The 15,187-nt window shown below is 41.7% G+C and overlaps 1 protein-coding gene across 4 annotated transcripts in view; it reads left to right on the forward strand.

The window, feature by feature from the left end:
* The window catches only part of HMGN3 (high mobility group nucleosomal binding domain 3), a 30,982-nt gene extending 23,918 nt beyond the window's left edge, over window positions 1-7,064 (forward strand). Inside the window, exons 3-7 of one of the 4 annotated variants that reach the window (XM_059941753.1) lie at window positions 1,415-1,444; window positions 4,602-4,652; window positions 5,934-6,047; window positions 6,168-6,267; window positions 6,585-7,064. In XM_059941753.1, coding sequence (XP_059797736.1) covers window positions 1,415-1,444; window positions 4,602-4,652; window positions 5,934-6,047; window positions 6,168-6,267; window positions 6,585-6,598 — 309 coding nt within the window. In that variant the 3' untranslated portion in view covers window positions 6,599-7,064. The other 3 variants (XM_059941754.1, XM_059941752.1, XM_059941755.1) reach the window with 3 other exon arrangements.
* The last annotated feature ends 8,123 nt before the right edge of the window (window positions 7,065-15,187 follow it).

Consider the following 15,187-nt stretch of genomic DNA (forward strand, 5'->3'; position numbering starts at 1 on the left):
GGTACAAGCCCCGCCTTCCACGCTGTGCACCCCTTACCCCTGCGGTGACGTGTCACAGCCAACACATAGCCTGCACAGTCTCCCCGACTCGGCACGTTCTGCCTGCCAGCCTGAAGTCCGGCTCAGCTTTGCACACGACCCCGAGGTTAAAATTATTCCAGAAGGCTCTGGCCCTTCATTTCCTTCTGTAGTTTAAAGAAAGATGACTTTAGCTTCCTCTAGCTATTCTCAGCAAGAAAGTTATTCTATGTGGAGATGGCAAGAAACATTTCTTTGACTTTGGCCTTGACCAGCTGACCTAGACTGACAAGAGAATTCCATGATTCCTTGCAATCATGACCCAGGCTCCTGCTGACCCCCTTAAAAGATTATTTGAGACATTTAAGCTATTGTAATGAGGCAAAGTCTGCCTAAGGCAGCAAATTAGGGAAAAGCTTGAGTTTATTTTTTTCAGCCAGTATTCTTGCATATCCACTGTATGTTAGGTGGTACACTATTCTACTGGAGATAGAGCAGTGAACAAAACAGACAGAAAGTATGGAGTATTTGCTTCTGGAACACTTTTAAAGAAAGGCAGTTGTACTTTTAGAAAGTGAAATCCCTCGGGGAGCCATCTTTTGCTGGTGGGAAGTAGAATATCAATTCTATATGCGTTTTTCTGAAATGCCTAGAACAGTTCTGCTCTTAGAAATTTTCTTTGCCATGTCCTTTGCTGTTAACTTGCACCATCCTTGAAGAAGAAGAGATTTCCTTGAAAAAATACCAACCTCAACCCAGTTTCTCTAAATTTGTAAGCTTCTAAATGAAAAGATGAGATTATTAAAAAGATTATTTACATCTTTCAACATGTGCATTTCATACATAAATAAATGTGTTTATTTTGTTACAGGTAAAAGGAAGTCTTGCTTGTTAACTGCCTAAGATTTGTAGTCATTCTCTTCTCTAACGTAGTAACCAGGGAGGGGACTCCTGCTATTTCGGTTTCTGCACAATTATATGAGTCTCTTTTAGTATTAATTTATAAGCTTTAGTTCCATTTGTAAGGAACAAGAGTCAGACTGGACTGGTTCTTAAATAGCACCTCAGTGCCCCTGCTGCCAGTTTTATCACAAAAGTTTGGGTCGGAGCCTAGATGTGTCTTCTTTGCCTTTCCTTGTCCACCCCACCCTCTACTGCGAAAGGCCATTTCTTTGAACCGTGAGCCTACACGTCTTTAGGAACACTTCCTCTGGAATATTCCAGTGCCCAGGGCACTTGGGGGTATGTTTGACTGTGCTCACCTGGGGAGGGTCATGGGACTCATGCATTCTGTTCTTTCAACAAAGTAAGACAGTAAGAATGAATTTTTAAAACTCAACTTGGTCGTGTGTAATCACCAAAAAATAATGTTTTTTTGTTTTCATTTCCTTTGTAGCCCACCAGACGGTCTGCCAGGTTGTCAGCGGTGAGTACTTTGGACCCCGTTGTTGTTAGCTCTTACGAGTACACGTTCCCTCGGTCCAGAGCAAAGCGGCAGAAGGAAGTTTAAGGTGGTATTTCCCTGGAGCTTTTTTTATTTCCTTTTTAGAAATAACCTGGGTCAGAATTTCTAGCAACTTTGACTGGTGTTGCCAGCAACTCACTTGATCAGATACGTTGGTGAAAAAACAGTGGGCAGCCCGGTTGGCAAGCATACGAAGCCCAGGATATCACTGTTTGATATCACTGGATCCCTGAGATGAAGAATTACGTTAGCAAAGTCCTAGCCTCCCATTCTATACGTGATCTGCTAAAGGAGTCAAGAATTCCAATTCTCCCTCCATGACTCATACCTTAGTCAGGACGTTGTGAAAGTTTTCTGAATCCATAGGCTGTAGCCTCACTTCAGAACTAGAGAATCTGAAAAAGTAACGATTTCCACTCTGCCACCTGGGGTCTCCCTCTGTGGGCCAGGCCCAGGGAAAGGACAAGGGTTACGATCATTAAAGCTGGGACCGGGGGCTTCCCTGGTGGCGCAGTGGTTGAGAATCTGCCTGCTAATGCAGGGGACACGGGTTCGAGCCCTGGTCTGGGAAGATCCCACATGCCACGGAGCGGCTGGGCCCGTGAGCCACAACTACTGAGCCTGCGCGTCTGGAGCCTGTGCCCCGCAACGAGAGAGGCCGCGATAGTGAGAGGCCCGCGCACCGCGATGAAGAGTGGCCCCCGCTCGCCGCAACTAGAGAAAGCCCTCGCACAGAAACGAAGACCCAACACAGCCAAAAATAAATAAATAAATAAATAAAGTAGCTATAAAATTAAAAAAAAAAAAAAAAAAGCTGGGACCGGCTGGTGTGAGCAAGCCTTGGCCGGGAGTGTGCACTGCCCGCTGAGACGCAGAGGGAAAGGCATTGACCTCTTGGCTGATGGCACGTATCCCGATATTAGATAGCCCTGGAGCTGCAAGCTACTGTGACCTTCAATGAAGCATGGATTTCCTCCTCAGCCCACACCTGTGCCTGGCACAGTGTAGGGAATCCAAGCTGAAATGGATATTGGAAACTTGTTTCTGAATTTTAAAAAAATACTAGTTTCTGGCTTTTCTTCTCAATATATTTTTGCTAAACTTGTTTCACAGATTATAAAAAATAGATAGCAGTTTCTGGCTTTTCTTCTCAATATGTTTTCGCTAAACTTGTTTCACAAATTTAAAGGAATAGGTATTGGGACCATTCACAAGTTCAGAAGTATAGCCAGGTTTGGGTTGGGTGAGCCAGTGTTTCACATGAGTCCCAACCTAGGAAGCAATGTCAGAGTTGCCAGGAAGGTTAAGACCTGGGAGGTGTGGTCGTGTGTGACCAGGAAGGTTAAGACTTGGGAGGTGTGGTCGTGTGTGTACCCAGTTAATCCAGATTCTGCCAAAACCCCTCAAAGGTGGTATGCTTGTCCGGTGGTATAATTTTCACTGTGGTTGAGAAGTTAAGTTTTAACTCTTTTGTAGATTTCACTGTAGATTATACTGAAAGCCATTGTATTCCATGGATATCGAGCCTTTCAAGGGGGTAGATCATGTAAGTCAAAAGCCAAGATTTAAAATAAGGCCTTTCCTGAGCACCAGGGACCAGCAGTATAATACCTTCCACTGACGTCATTGCCCGTGGTGCTGAGGCAGAGCCTCCTTGGAAGCCAGTGGGATTATAGACTACAAAGCCTCATCATTTCCTGCCCCATCAAAACACGAATGCTGAGTTTGGGGGAAAGGTCTGTCTTAACCGAAAATAATATGAAAGGACATTATTTGCTGTAAATTGAGAAAACAAGGGCATGTTAATATGCTATATCAAAGCCCAAAATAAAATTTTTTTAATCCTGAAAATGTAGGAGCCGTGCAAGCTGATAGATGTGGGGAGCAAAGTACACACTTACAGTGGTCAGAAGGTGAAGGAAAATAGTCCCTACTTTTCAAGCTCCACTTTCTTTTTTTATTTGAGAGGTCGTGTCCAATGGTCAATCTTCCAGAACTGAACCGACTACAATTTCAGTTTATGCCCTTGATGGAAAGGGCCAGGTTCTGAATGATCCTGAACATCTGGAGGTGTTGGGGAGGAACATGTGTTTTTTCTCCACGGGGTGGTTGGGGGCGGGGGGCAGAGAGGGGCTCTGGGCAGTGTTTTCTATTTAAAAACCATTCTCCCTGGTGCCAGGAAAGAAGTATAATCTTTTCCTAACTCAACGAGAGAAATATTTGCCCTAAGATAGCTGTAGGTTACAGGTTTACAGGTTTACACTTCCGCAGTATCTCCATGTGCCCATCTCAGACCCCTAGGAAGCAGCCGGGCTGAAGCCCTGTGTGAAGGGGCCTGGGGCCACGGGACAGAGGGGCAGTGCTCCCAGGACCGGGGAGAGCCACACGCGGCAAGAGAAAAAGAGTCGCCCGGTGGGCTCTTTGGCTAGTAGGGTCTGTGAAAGATCTTGAACTTCGGGAGCTAACAGTGGACATTGTATCATTGTAATTGTGTTCTTACTAACAAGCTCTAGGGACAAATGAGCCCAGGGTCTGGATGGGCAGGAGATTCTCCTGACCTTCAGCTGGCCTTGGAAGAGGAAAGTAGGGAGAAGCTCAAGCTTCAACAAGCGCTTGAAACCTGCATCAGAGACGGGAGGATTTGGAACTGGCTTTGGAACACTTCACGGGCAGCTCTCTTATTCCCGATGGGCTTTTTTGCCTGTGATGGTGCTAGGATTTCTAGACTGTTCGGAAGGCCGGTGTGACTGAATTCACTGAGTCATCTGGCCAAGGGCCTGAGTCGTTCCTCTTGCTGCTGTGTTGTGATAAAAGGAAGTACAGAGACACGGGACACAGAAGCTTAAATCTGTTCCCAGAGAGCTGTTCTGGCCCAGGGAATAGTGAGTTGGCTTTCAGATCTCACCTGCCGTTCACTTGAGAACCCAGGATGAAAACAGTTATGAAATGCGGAGGTCTTTTTGCTGCTACCTGATGCTGAAAATAGGACGACGTATTTTTTTTTTTTTTTTTGAAATGAACGTCATAGTCAAAATGGACTGTCTTTGGCAGTCCTGTTCCTTTTGGGGCTGAGGGTTGTCTTTTTTCAGTATTTGTATAACTTAATTTATCTTTGCAGAAACCTGCTCCCCCAAAACCTGAACCTAAACCAAGAAAAACATCTGCTAAGGTAAGAGGTGCTCCCCCGCCCCGCTTTGGCTTTTTCAGCAGTGAATAAATTATAATCCCACATCCCAGAGTCATCCGAGTCGCGATCACATTTTATGATCCAGGCTCAATGTACGGACTGGAAAACTTCCCCCAGCTACAGACAGGCTTTCTCCCAAGGCAGAGAGCACAACTTTATGTTTCCCCGGGAGTGTGTTTTCCGTTTGGTCTGTAAAGCGAAGGAGGTCAGAGCGTGTTGGTGTGAGAAGCCTCATGTCCAGGGCGGGGTTTGGTAGCTGCCTCGTGAACACGCCGTTCAGATGGGGCTCAGAAGGGGTGAGCCCGGGCCCGGGCGACACTGCTGCCAACAGCTGGAGGCGTGGGGAGGGGCTTCTGACTTCACGTAACTGATCTGAGGAGGTCAGTCGGAGGACTGATAATAATCCTGTAATAATCAATACGAGCAAATAATTAATACCGGCAAACAGTTACATGGTGCTTATCCTATGCATAGATCCTCACATCAGCCCTACTGAGGTAGGTACACGTATCCCGTTTGGCAGATGAGGAAACTGTGGCACAGGATTATTAAGAAATTTACTCCCAAATGGCTTTTCTGTACCCTGCCCTTCAGAACATCGTCCCTTGCTGTGAATTTTTTGAAACGATGTGTATGTATCATGGTGTGAGTAGGCAGTTCGGAAGCGGAACTCATTTCTGTGGCTTGGTTATTTTTATTTTTTTATTTTTTGGCCGCACCGCGCAGCTTGTGGGATCTTAGTTCCCCGACCAGGGATCGAACCCGTGCCCCCCTGCAGTGGAAGCGCGGAGTCTTAACCGCTAGACCGCCAGGGAAGTCCCAGCTTGGTCTTAAAATCAGGAATTTTTGTTCCTCTGGGCCTTCCTTTTAAGCGCTTTCTCAGCTTTCTTGTCACTTAAGCCCCAGGTCCCCACGCGCATTGTTTCTCTTGCTGGGTCAGCCCTGGCTTCACCACGTCCCCCTGCTGCTACTTCCCCACAGCAGAGCCACTTCTCGCTTTAGCGAGAGACGGTGCTCACCAAAGACACACACGAGGGGAAGTCAAAGTCCAGTGGATTTTCTAAGCTGCCTGTTACATGTTCATGGAGCCTTGGTGTAACTCACTCAAAGCTCAGCAGAGCTGGGTTTCCACTTTCCCCTAAAAGCCACCACATTGGCCTTGCTTGTGTTTCCCCCTGTGTTTGGACGGAGGCTGGCTGAGCTTACACAACATCACACCGTGTCTGACACACTCTGTTTCCCTGTGCTTTGATCCCCTGTTAGAAAGAACTGGCAACAAAGGTTAACAAAGGTGCGAAAGGGAAGAAGGAGGAAAAGCAAGAAGCTGGAAAGGAAGGTACTGCACCATCTGAAAATGGTGACGCTAAAGCTGAAGAGGTACTTTCCCTAAATACCTCCCGCTGATTGAATCAGTGTCTTGAAAGCAATTGCTCGATCCTTCAGCTGGCGGCCGCACGTTCATAATGTCTCTCTTTATTGCCTGTAATATTATTGCAGATCCACATCTCTCGCTCAACTGTTAATGTCTCAGCCTCCAGAGGTACCCCACCCAGCACACTGTCAGTAAAGGGGCAGATTGAAACAGTGAGAGTTAAGGGTACAGTAGAAAATTCCGCACGTTTGCAGTGACTAGCATCAGATAGTAGTGTGGTGTTCTTTTTATCGTGAACCGAGGGAGCTCCCAGGTAAAGCTTCCGCGGTCGTTTGCAAAGCAGAAAGCAATAAAGGCAGCCAAGTGTTTGTGTCCTATATTCCTGCCTTGTCTGTTTTACACCCAGAGTTGAAGTCGGTTTTGCAGTAGAGCTGCTAAAAAACAGATGTTCCAAAGTGTGTGTGTTGGTTGGGGTGGACTCTTCTTTGGCTTATAGTAGTTTTAATAGTAACTCTTTTTTGTCTTCCGTTCTTTTTTCACAGGCACAGAAAACTGAATCTGTAAACGAGGGAGAATGAATTGTCATGAAAATTGGGGTTGATTTTATGTACCTCTTGGGACAACTTTTAAAAGCTATTTTTACCGAGTATTTTGTAAATGCTAATTTTTTTAGGACTCTCCTAGTTGGCATCCAAAATATATAAGGATGGACATTTTACCTTCTCATAGTCATGCTCTTTGGAAATTCCCGTCATCCTTGAGTAGAATAAATACCAGTTTAATATTGGAAGCTGTCTGTAAAATTGTTGCAGCATTCCATGCACCTGCTTTAAAAATTTAGTCCTGTGCATACTGTGGTGTTTTTACTGTGCGTATTTGAATTTTTTCCTGCAGTTTCTCTAGAGCAATAATCAGTGGTGCTTTTGTACCTAGGTTTTATGTGATTTTAATGAAACGTGCATCGTTGTGGCCACCTGCTGACTATTTGTGGTTTAAAATAAAGGGTTTTCCTGCCTGCAAAATACCTGCCTCTTAGTAGTGTCTTTGCTAAATTTAGGCAGTGTTTCATTTTATTGTTGCAGAAGATGTAAAGAATTTCTACAGTCTGTTCTGTGATGGTCTCTCTAATAAGTCAAATGGGATTGTGTCTTAATTTTCTGCGCTTTAAAAATGTTATTTTAATAAAATCATCTATGAGTGCCAGCGTAGAAGAATTACGTCTAATATCCTTTATACCAGAAGTGGCCCGCAATGGTCACCATATAATAAAACTTAATACAACACTATTTTATTGAAGTGCTTATAAATAGGATAGCGTTCTGCTAAACCAGACCAGTGAAAAACCATAAACTTGGACTTATCCTTGAAAATGTTCCCACCTTCAAAATAATACTAAGTTACACATTCGTATTAAAATATTTTCCCATTGGTTGAGGACTTCACAGTTTTGAAAGCACTTTACCCATGTGACCACATTTCAGCCTTGTGTCAACATAGGAAAGGACTTGGCCTAGGTATTGTCAGAAAGAAATAGGAGAGTATGTGACTTACTTCAGGCCCACAGGAAAGAGAAAAATCGGGACTTGAATCTGGTCTTGTGAATAGTGTTCCTTACGTCTGTTTGGGCTTCTATAACACAATACTGCAGACTGGGCATCTTATAAACAGCAGAAATTTCTTGCTCACGGTTCTGGAGGTTGGGAGTCTGAGATCAGGTGTCAGCAGAGTCAGGTGAGGGCCCGCTTCAGGTCTCAGACTTCTCCCTGTGTCCTCACGTCGGGGAAGGGGCTGGGGATCTCTCTCTTTTATAAGAGCACTCATGCCATTCATGAGGCTCCAGCCTCATGACTTAAGCTCTTCCCAGAGGCCTCACCTCCTGCTACCATCATCTTTGGGAGTTAGGAGGATTTCAACATACGGACTTTGGGAGGACACACACATTCAGGCCATAGCAGTGTCCTTCTGTTTCTGGAAGGACAGTGGAGCAGAAGAGTCGTTTTATAAATGTAATTTTGTCTGTTTGCATTCCTGAAGAAGTTGGGTAACTGCATGAACACCCCAGAAAAGCTGAAATCTGCAGATTCCTCTTAGATGAAGATTTGAATCTTTTAAAATGGAGAATAGTAATTGCCGGTGCTGCTCAGGGACTCTTGCGAAAAGGTTGTTGTTTCTCAGGGCCTTCATGCATTTCTCTTGTTACCAACAAAAACAAGTTCCCTCCTCCAATATATATTTTGGGGCTCAGAACTTAAACCTGTGTCATTGTCCCAAGTTTGTCATTAATCTACTGCAGATATCAACCATGTTATATACAGAATAATCTCGTTTATAGTTTCTTTGGCTTCTGATTATGAAATGTACCTTAAATCACGAGTGTTAGATATGCCAAAAACCACTTTTGCCCCAAAGAAAAATAGCTGGTATCCTGTGAACACTTTACAAAAATATTTTCAATGTGCAGTAAGTACACAGTTGAAGTACATTGCTGGCTAGCTTCCAATTCAGAAGTGGAATATAAACTTAATAGGTTTACTTTTTTAAAAAGTTACAAAAGTGCTACAGGTGATTTTTTTTTTAAAACATCAGACAGTACAATGGTATATAAAGTGAAAGTCAGAATCCTTCTTTCCCCCATTCCTATCTCCCAGAAGTAATCACTGCCCACCATTTTCTCTATTTTACTATGTATATATGCGTGTATATGTGCATATACATGCACTTGTATGCACACATGTATATATGCACATATCATTTTTAAATACTATACATTCAATTTTGAATTTAATTCAACCAATAAGTTGTATTTGGAGATAAAGATTATCTCTAATATTGCAATGCTGCCAGCGATACTGCAGTAAACATTCTTATACACAAAGCTTTGCCTACTTACATCTTTCTACTCAAATAATTTCCTAAAAGTGGTGTGTCTGACTCAAAGGGAATGTACATCTGATGTTTTAAGTATTGCCCAAAAAAGTGATGCCCACCCACTTCCATCAACAGCATATGAATGCCAACTCTTCCTGCCTTTGTCAGCACCCTTATTTTGGTCAGTCTCATAAATGAAAAATAATGCCTTATTGTTTTAATTTTCAATCGATTTTGTTGCTAGTAAAATTGAGCTTTTCATAGTTTAATGTCATTTGAATTTCGTCTGTAAATTGTGATGTTTTTCTATTTTTATATTGGGGAATCAGTGTGTTTTAAATCATTGTTATTTACAGTGGCCACTGATGCCATTCCTTTTCATTCAGACGCACAAAGATCAGTGGTCTGTAGGCCATTGGTATATGTCTCTTAAAGCTTACGGGGATTATCACTGCCACACTGACAAAGCAAGGGAATACTATAGAGCAGACAGCTACCAAAATAGCCCAGAAGCCCCACATTGGTTCCCGAGAACTTGAAGACCTGAAGGGTACACTGCCAAGGGTATGAATACACTGCCTGCAAATACATAGAAGGTTTGGGAATCCCATCCACTGCCACATTGCTTACCCCTTTGGTGGATGTATTCAAGTTAGAAAAATATGTGTTCTCCAAAATACCTGTCTGCTAACCTGCTATGAATCTACAGTGACTTTGAGTCAAATGGTGCGGCCCTGTATTTGAGCAATGCACTGCTTGTCCAGTCATAAGTGGTAGTCCTAAAATTCTCCCTGAGGCTGGCCCATGGATTGTGGTGGAAGAAGAGTGGGCTTTGACGAGCTTATGGTTACCAGGGGGAAAGGGGGTGGGTGGTGGGGACGGATAGATTGGGAATTTGGGATTGACATGTACACACTATTTAAAACAGATAACAAGGGCTCCCTCGTGGTGCAGTGGTTAAGAATCCGCCTGCCAATGCAGGGGACATGGGTTCGAGCCCGGGTCCAGGAAGATCCCACATGCCGCGGAGCAACTAAGCCCGTGCACTACAACTACTGAGCCTGTGCTCTAGAGCCCGTGAGCCACAACTACTGAGCCCACATGCCACAACTACTGAAGCCCACACGCCTAGCGCCTGTGCTCCGCAATAAGAGAAGTCACTGCAATGAGAAGCCCGCGCACTGCAACGAAGAGTAGCCCCCGCTCGCCACAACTAGAGAAAGCCTGCACGTCGCAACGAAGACCCAGTGCAGCCAAAAACAAATAAAGTAAATAAATTTTTTTAAAAAATCAACAAAAAAATAAATAATAAAAAATAAAATAAAATGATAACCAACAAGGACCTACTGTATAACCCAGGAAGCTCAGCTCAATATTCTGTAATAACCTAAATGGGAAAAGAATTGGAGAAAGAGAGGATACTTGTATGGGTATCCATAGTGAATCACTTTGCTGTATACCTGGAACACATCATTGTTAATCAACTCTACTCCAATATAAAATAAAAATTAAAACAAAGGAAAGAGTGGGCTTTGAGAAGCAAGTGATTCTGAAATTCTCACTTGTACGTTCTGTGAAAAGATAGCGTGAAATAAAGTCGAGATACATTGGTCCAACAGTAGGTGAACTGTTTCATAAAGTCTTGAATGTACATTTACATAATTAAGGAGTTTGAAACAAGGTTATGAAATGAAGATTTTTTTCCCTGTCCCCAAATTTTAGGAGACGTTACTCTTAGCTAGAGGTACAAGTATTGTCCCTCAGGTTGCCAAGCCCAGCAGGCACGGGGAGCTATCTCAACAGTTAGCTGTCACCTATGCTAACGTGTCTCTTCTTTGAACGCTTCTCTCCTAATCGTGAGTTCTAAACTTCCATTATTATTTTCTATTGTTTTTTTCAGAACATTGATATAAATATCTTGCAATAATTATAATGATTAAGATAATAATAATAAATAGGCACAATTTATTTAATGTCCTGTAATAAGCACTTTTCATAAATTGGGAGAAAATTTGTGAATTCCGTAATTATTTTAATCTAATGTTCCTATGCCTCGGTAAAAATAAGCCTGTTTTTCCAATGCCAAATAGAGGGTCAGGCTCTTTTAAAACTGCAAAGGGAACTTGTGATTATATATCTCTCCCTCGTGAGAGAGAAGTAAGTGAAAGCCCAGTTTTAGAATTATATTTACACGTAAACTTCATGACCTTGAATTAGGCAGTGGTTTCGTAGGTGTGACACCAAAAGCGCAAGCAACCAAATAAAAAATAGATAAATTGGACATCAAATAAAACACTTCAAGAAAGTAAAGCGACAATCCACAGAATGGGGGAAAATACTTGCAAAATCTGATAAGGGCCTAGTATCCAGAACACATAAGGCACTCTTACAATCCAATAAACAATTAAAATTTTTAAATGGGCAAAGGATTTGAATAGACTTTCTCCAGAAACATATGTCAATGGTCAACATACAAATGAAAGGATGCTGAAAATTATTAGTCATTAGGGAAATGCAAATCAAACCCATAAAGAGACAACACTTTACACTCATTACAATGACTATTTTAAAAAAATGGAAAATAAGTGTTGGAGAGGACATGGAGAAATTGAAGCCTTCACTTATTGCTGGTGAGAAAATGGTGCAGCATCTTTGGAGAACAGTTTGGAAACTCCTCAAAAAGTTAAACAGAGTTACCAAATGAACCAGCAATTCTACTCCTAGGTATATACCCAAGAGAATTGAAAACATATTCACTGAAAAACTTGTGCATGAATGTTTATAGCAGTATTTTTTATTTTCCCAAAAGTGGAAACAATCCAGATGTCCATTCACTGATGAATGGATAAACAAAATGTAGTACATCACAGTGGAATATTATTCAGACATAAAAACGAATGAAGAACTGATACATAGGATGAACACACCTATATATATTCATACCACAAGGATGAATCTTGAGAACATGCTAAGTAAAAGAAGGCAGTCACAAAAACCACTTATTATATGATTACATGCATAGATAATGTCCAAAATTGGCAAATCCATAATGGCAGAAAGTAGATTCATGGTGGTAGGTAGGGGGAGGGGAGAATGGGAAGTGACTGATACTGGGAACTGAGTTTCTTCTGGGGGGATAATGAAAAGGTTCTGGAATTAGTGGTGATGGTTGTACATCCTTGTAACTACGCTAAAATCTACTGACTTGTACACTTTCAAAAATGACATTTACAAAGCTACTGAAAGCACACGACTTAGAATCAGGAGGCCTGGGTTTAAATCTCAGTGCCATTTCTCACTAATTATGTGAACCCAGTAAGGTCATTTAACTTCTGCCTCTGTTTCTCATCATTAAAATAGAGATAATATCTGTTTGACAAAGCTGTTAGGGTTGAATGAGATAGTCACTGTGGAATCACGTAGTGCCATGCCTAAAATGCAGTAGGTTTTCCATAAGTGCCAACTGAATTGAAATTGGATGAATACAAATAGGCCTTGTAGGCCTTGCGTATAGATCATGTATGTCTGTCATAGGCAGTCAATCTTGGGTCAGTGGGTCTCCTTTGTGCAAAAGAAAGATTGTGCTTCATGTCAAAGGCAATATAATATAATGGTTAAGCTTGTAAAGTGAAACCATGCTGCCTAGGTTCAAATCCTTTCTTTGTTTCTTACTGGCTATATGACCATGGACAGATTACTTAGCCTATACGCTGCATATCTTAGAGTTCCCATCTATAAATGAGAATAAAAATAGTACTTACTTTATAGGGTGTTAAAAGTGTTAAATGGTGCAAAATAAGTGTTCAGGAAGTCTTATGAGTCAAACCATGGAGCAGGTGAGATGTTAGCCCCTAGAGGGCAGTGAGCATTGTCTCATTCACCTTTGTGATATATAGTAGAGACACAATAAATATTTGTTGAACTGAATGTGGTCTTCAATAAACAGGGAAGAACCAAGCTCAGGGTTATACCATTGCTCTATTTGTCTCCAAATTAAGCTAATTGGACAGTGTAACCCAAACAAATAAATCACAATTCACGCTCGTATTCCTTGGAATTAATGCAAAAATTAAAACACCTTTATTTCGTGTAGTTTGTATTTAAAGCTAAAGCCTTTTAAAACACCAATACCATAACTTTAAGAACATCTTTCTGTTGGTTGTGGTACTATTCTTAGGACAATACTAGTTCGACCTGTGTACTCAAGTATTTACTTTTAATTTAGACCCAACTTGACTTTTCTAGAAAAATTGCACCTTGTTCTGTAATACTTTTCTTTCTAGATCACAAATTACTTAACAATTGAACAGGGAATATTCATTTAGAGATAAATACACCTGGACCTAGGTTGACGGGTCTCACTGAGTTCCTTGAAGCCAAGTCATCGACTCTGAAGATGGGAAGAACCCCTGAGATCATCTTGTTCCCCTCTGAGGGGTTTTAGACTCCCCTTTACAACAGGACAAACAATTTCTCAGACATTGAATTCCTCCAGTCATGAAGTTATCACCCAAACAGCCCTGAGAGTTACAAAATTCTTTCTTATTTTTGAGCTGAGAACTGTATCCTTGTAGCTGCCAACTATTGATGCCAGGTCTCCTGGGATCGGGCATATATAGAACTAACTGATTCTTCGTCTAGTGATGCTTCAAACGTCCGAAGACACCTGTCACATCCCCTTGGAAACACCTTGGCTTCTCAAACCTATCTATAAAGATAAGACATAGATCTCTTTTAAAAATGTAATGTATTTAAATTAGTCTCATAAATTCAGACTGGTTGAGAAATGAGAGAAGAGTTTCAAAACCATCACATTACGCTGCACTATGTGAAATGCCTATCTTATTTTCTCTTTGGACCTTCAAAAAACAGCAGTTTCACATGGTTCAACCAACTCTTACCCTCAGTTTTTCCCCCCTTGTGAAAATTTGATTAGTGTATCTTCTGTGTCTTCATCCTGATCTGTAATAACTATGTTTGCAGGGCAAAGAACACTTCAGGATTGCACCAAAGTCTGTCTTCCACATTCATGTATTCATCAAAACTATACTGAACATCTAAATGCTGGGCATTTTGCAAGGCATGGGAGATGCAGTGGTGAGAAGGTCAGTGTCCTGTTCTTATGGAGCTTATAGTCTAGCGGGGAAACCAACATTATTAGTTACTTAGTAACACAAATAAATGTGTATTTATAAGAGCCATTACCAAACCCTAACCTTTTCCACAGTAAAACCTTCATATAATTACTCTAATGGATTTCATGTTGAGAACAGATTTTAGCCACAAACACACACACATAAAACTAAGTAAGTTAACTTATTGAATAACATTTTTTAAATATTATTTACCTGGTTGCTATAGAGTGCCTGTGAAAAATGACTCTTTGGGCTTGGCATAAATGTTTAGTTGTACTTCCAGGAAATAATTGGTCTTGAGTACTTCTTGTGGCTCTTCCACTGATGTCTTTTTGGACTAGAAGACTCCAGTCTGTCACACAAATGACCTGTGGAATTGGAGTGACTTGAAAGGTAAAACAGAATTTGGGGAGAGTGGAGGATGGGAGGAAGGAAGCTTTAGAGATGGGACTGACCTTTATAGGTATCTTATGTAGTTTTGTTCTTAGAGCCAAGTCTCCTTTGAATTCCAGAAGAATTACTTTATTTTCCTGTGAAATTTTTAAGGTCTTCTTGTAGTAGGATCTAAATCAGGATAAGGTAAAATTTTACAATATGCATTCATTCTTTTTGTTTTGTTTTGTTTGTTTTTTAATATTTTCTTTGTTACTGCTATTAAGTACATTGATTTTTTTAATTTAATTTTTTAAAATACTTTGGCTGCATTGGGTCTTTGTTGCTCATATGGGCTTTCTCTAGTTGCGGTGAGCAGGGGCTATTCTTCGTTGCGGTGTGCAGGCTTCTCATTGTGGTGGCTTCTCTTGTTTCAGAGCACGGGCTCTAGGCATGCAGGCTTCAGTAGTTGTGGCACTTGGGCTTAGTAGTTGTGGCTCGTGGGCTCTAGAGCACAGGCTCAGTAGTTGTGGCGCACAGGCTTAGTTGCTCTGCAGCATGTGAGATCTTCCCAGACCAGGGATCGAACCCATGTCCCCTGCATTGGAAGGCAGATTCTTAACCACTGCGTCACCAAGGAAGTCCCTGCATTCATTCTTTTTGATGGAACTCAACTTGAGTAATTGATAATGAACAGTACTCTTAAAAACTGGTTTACTTAGCATATACAAAGCCCCCATGAACTGCATCTAACCAGTGACTGTTGAGCA

Source organism: Balaenoptera ricei, chromosome 12 (assembly GCF_028023285.1).
Source record: "Balaenoptera ricei isolate mBalRic1 chromosome 12, mBalRic1.hap2, whole genome shotgun sequence".
NCBI classification, from domain to species: domain Eukaryota; kingdom Metazoa; phylum Chordata; class Mammalia; order Artiodactyla; family Balaenopteridae; genus Balaenoptera; species Balaenoptera ricei.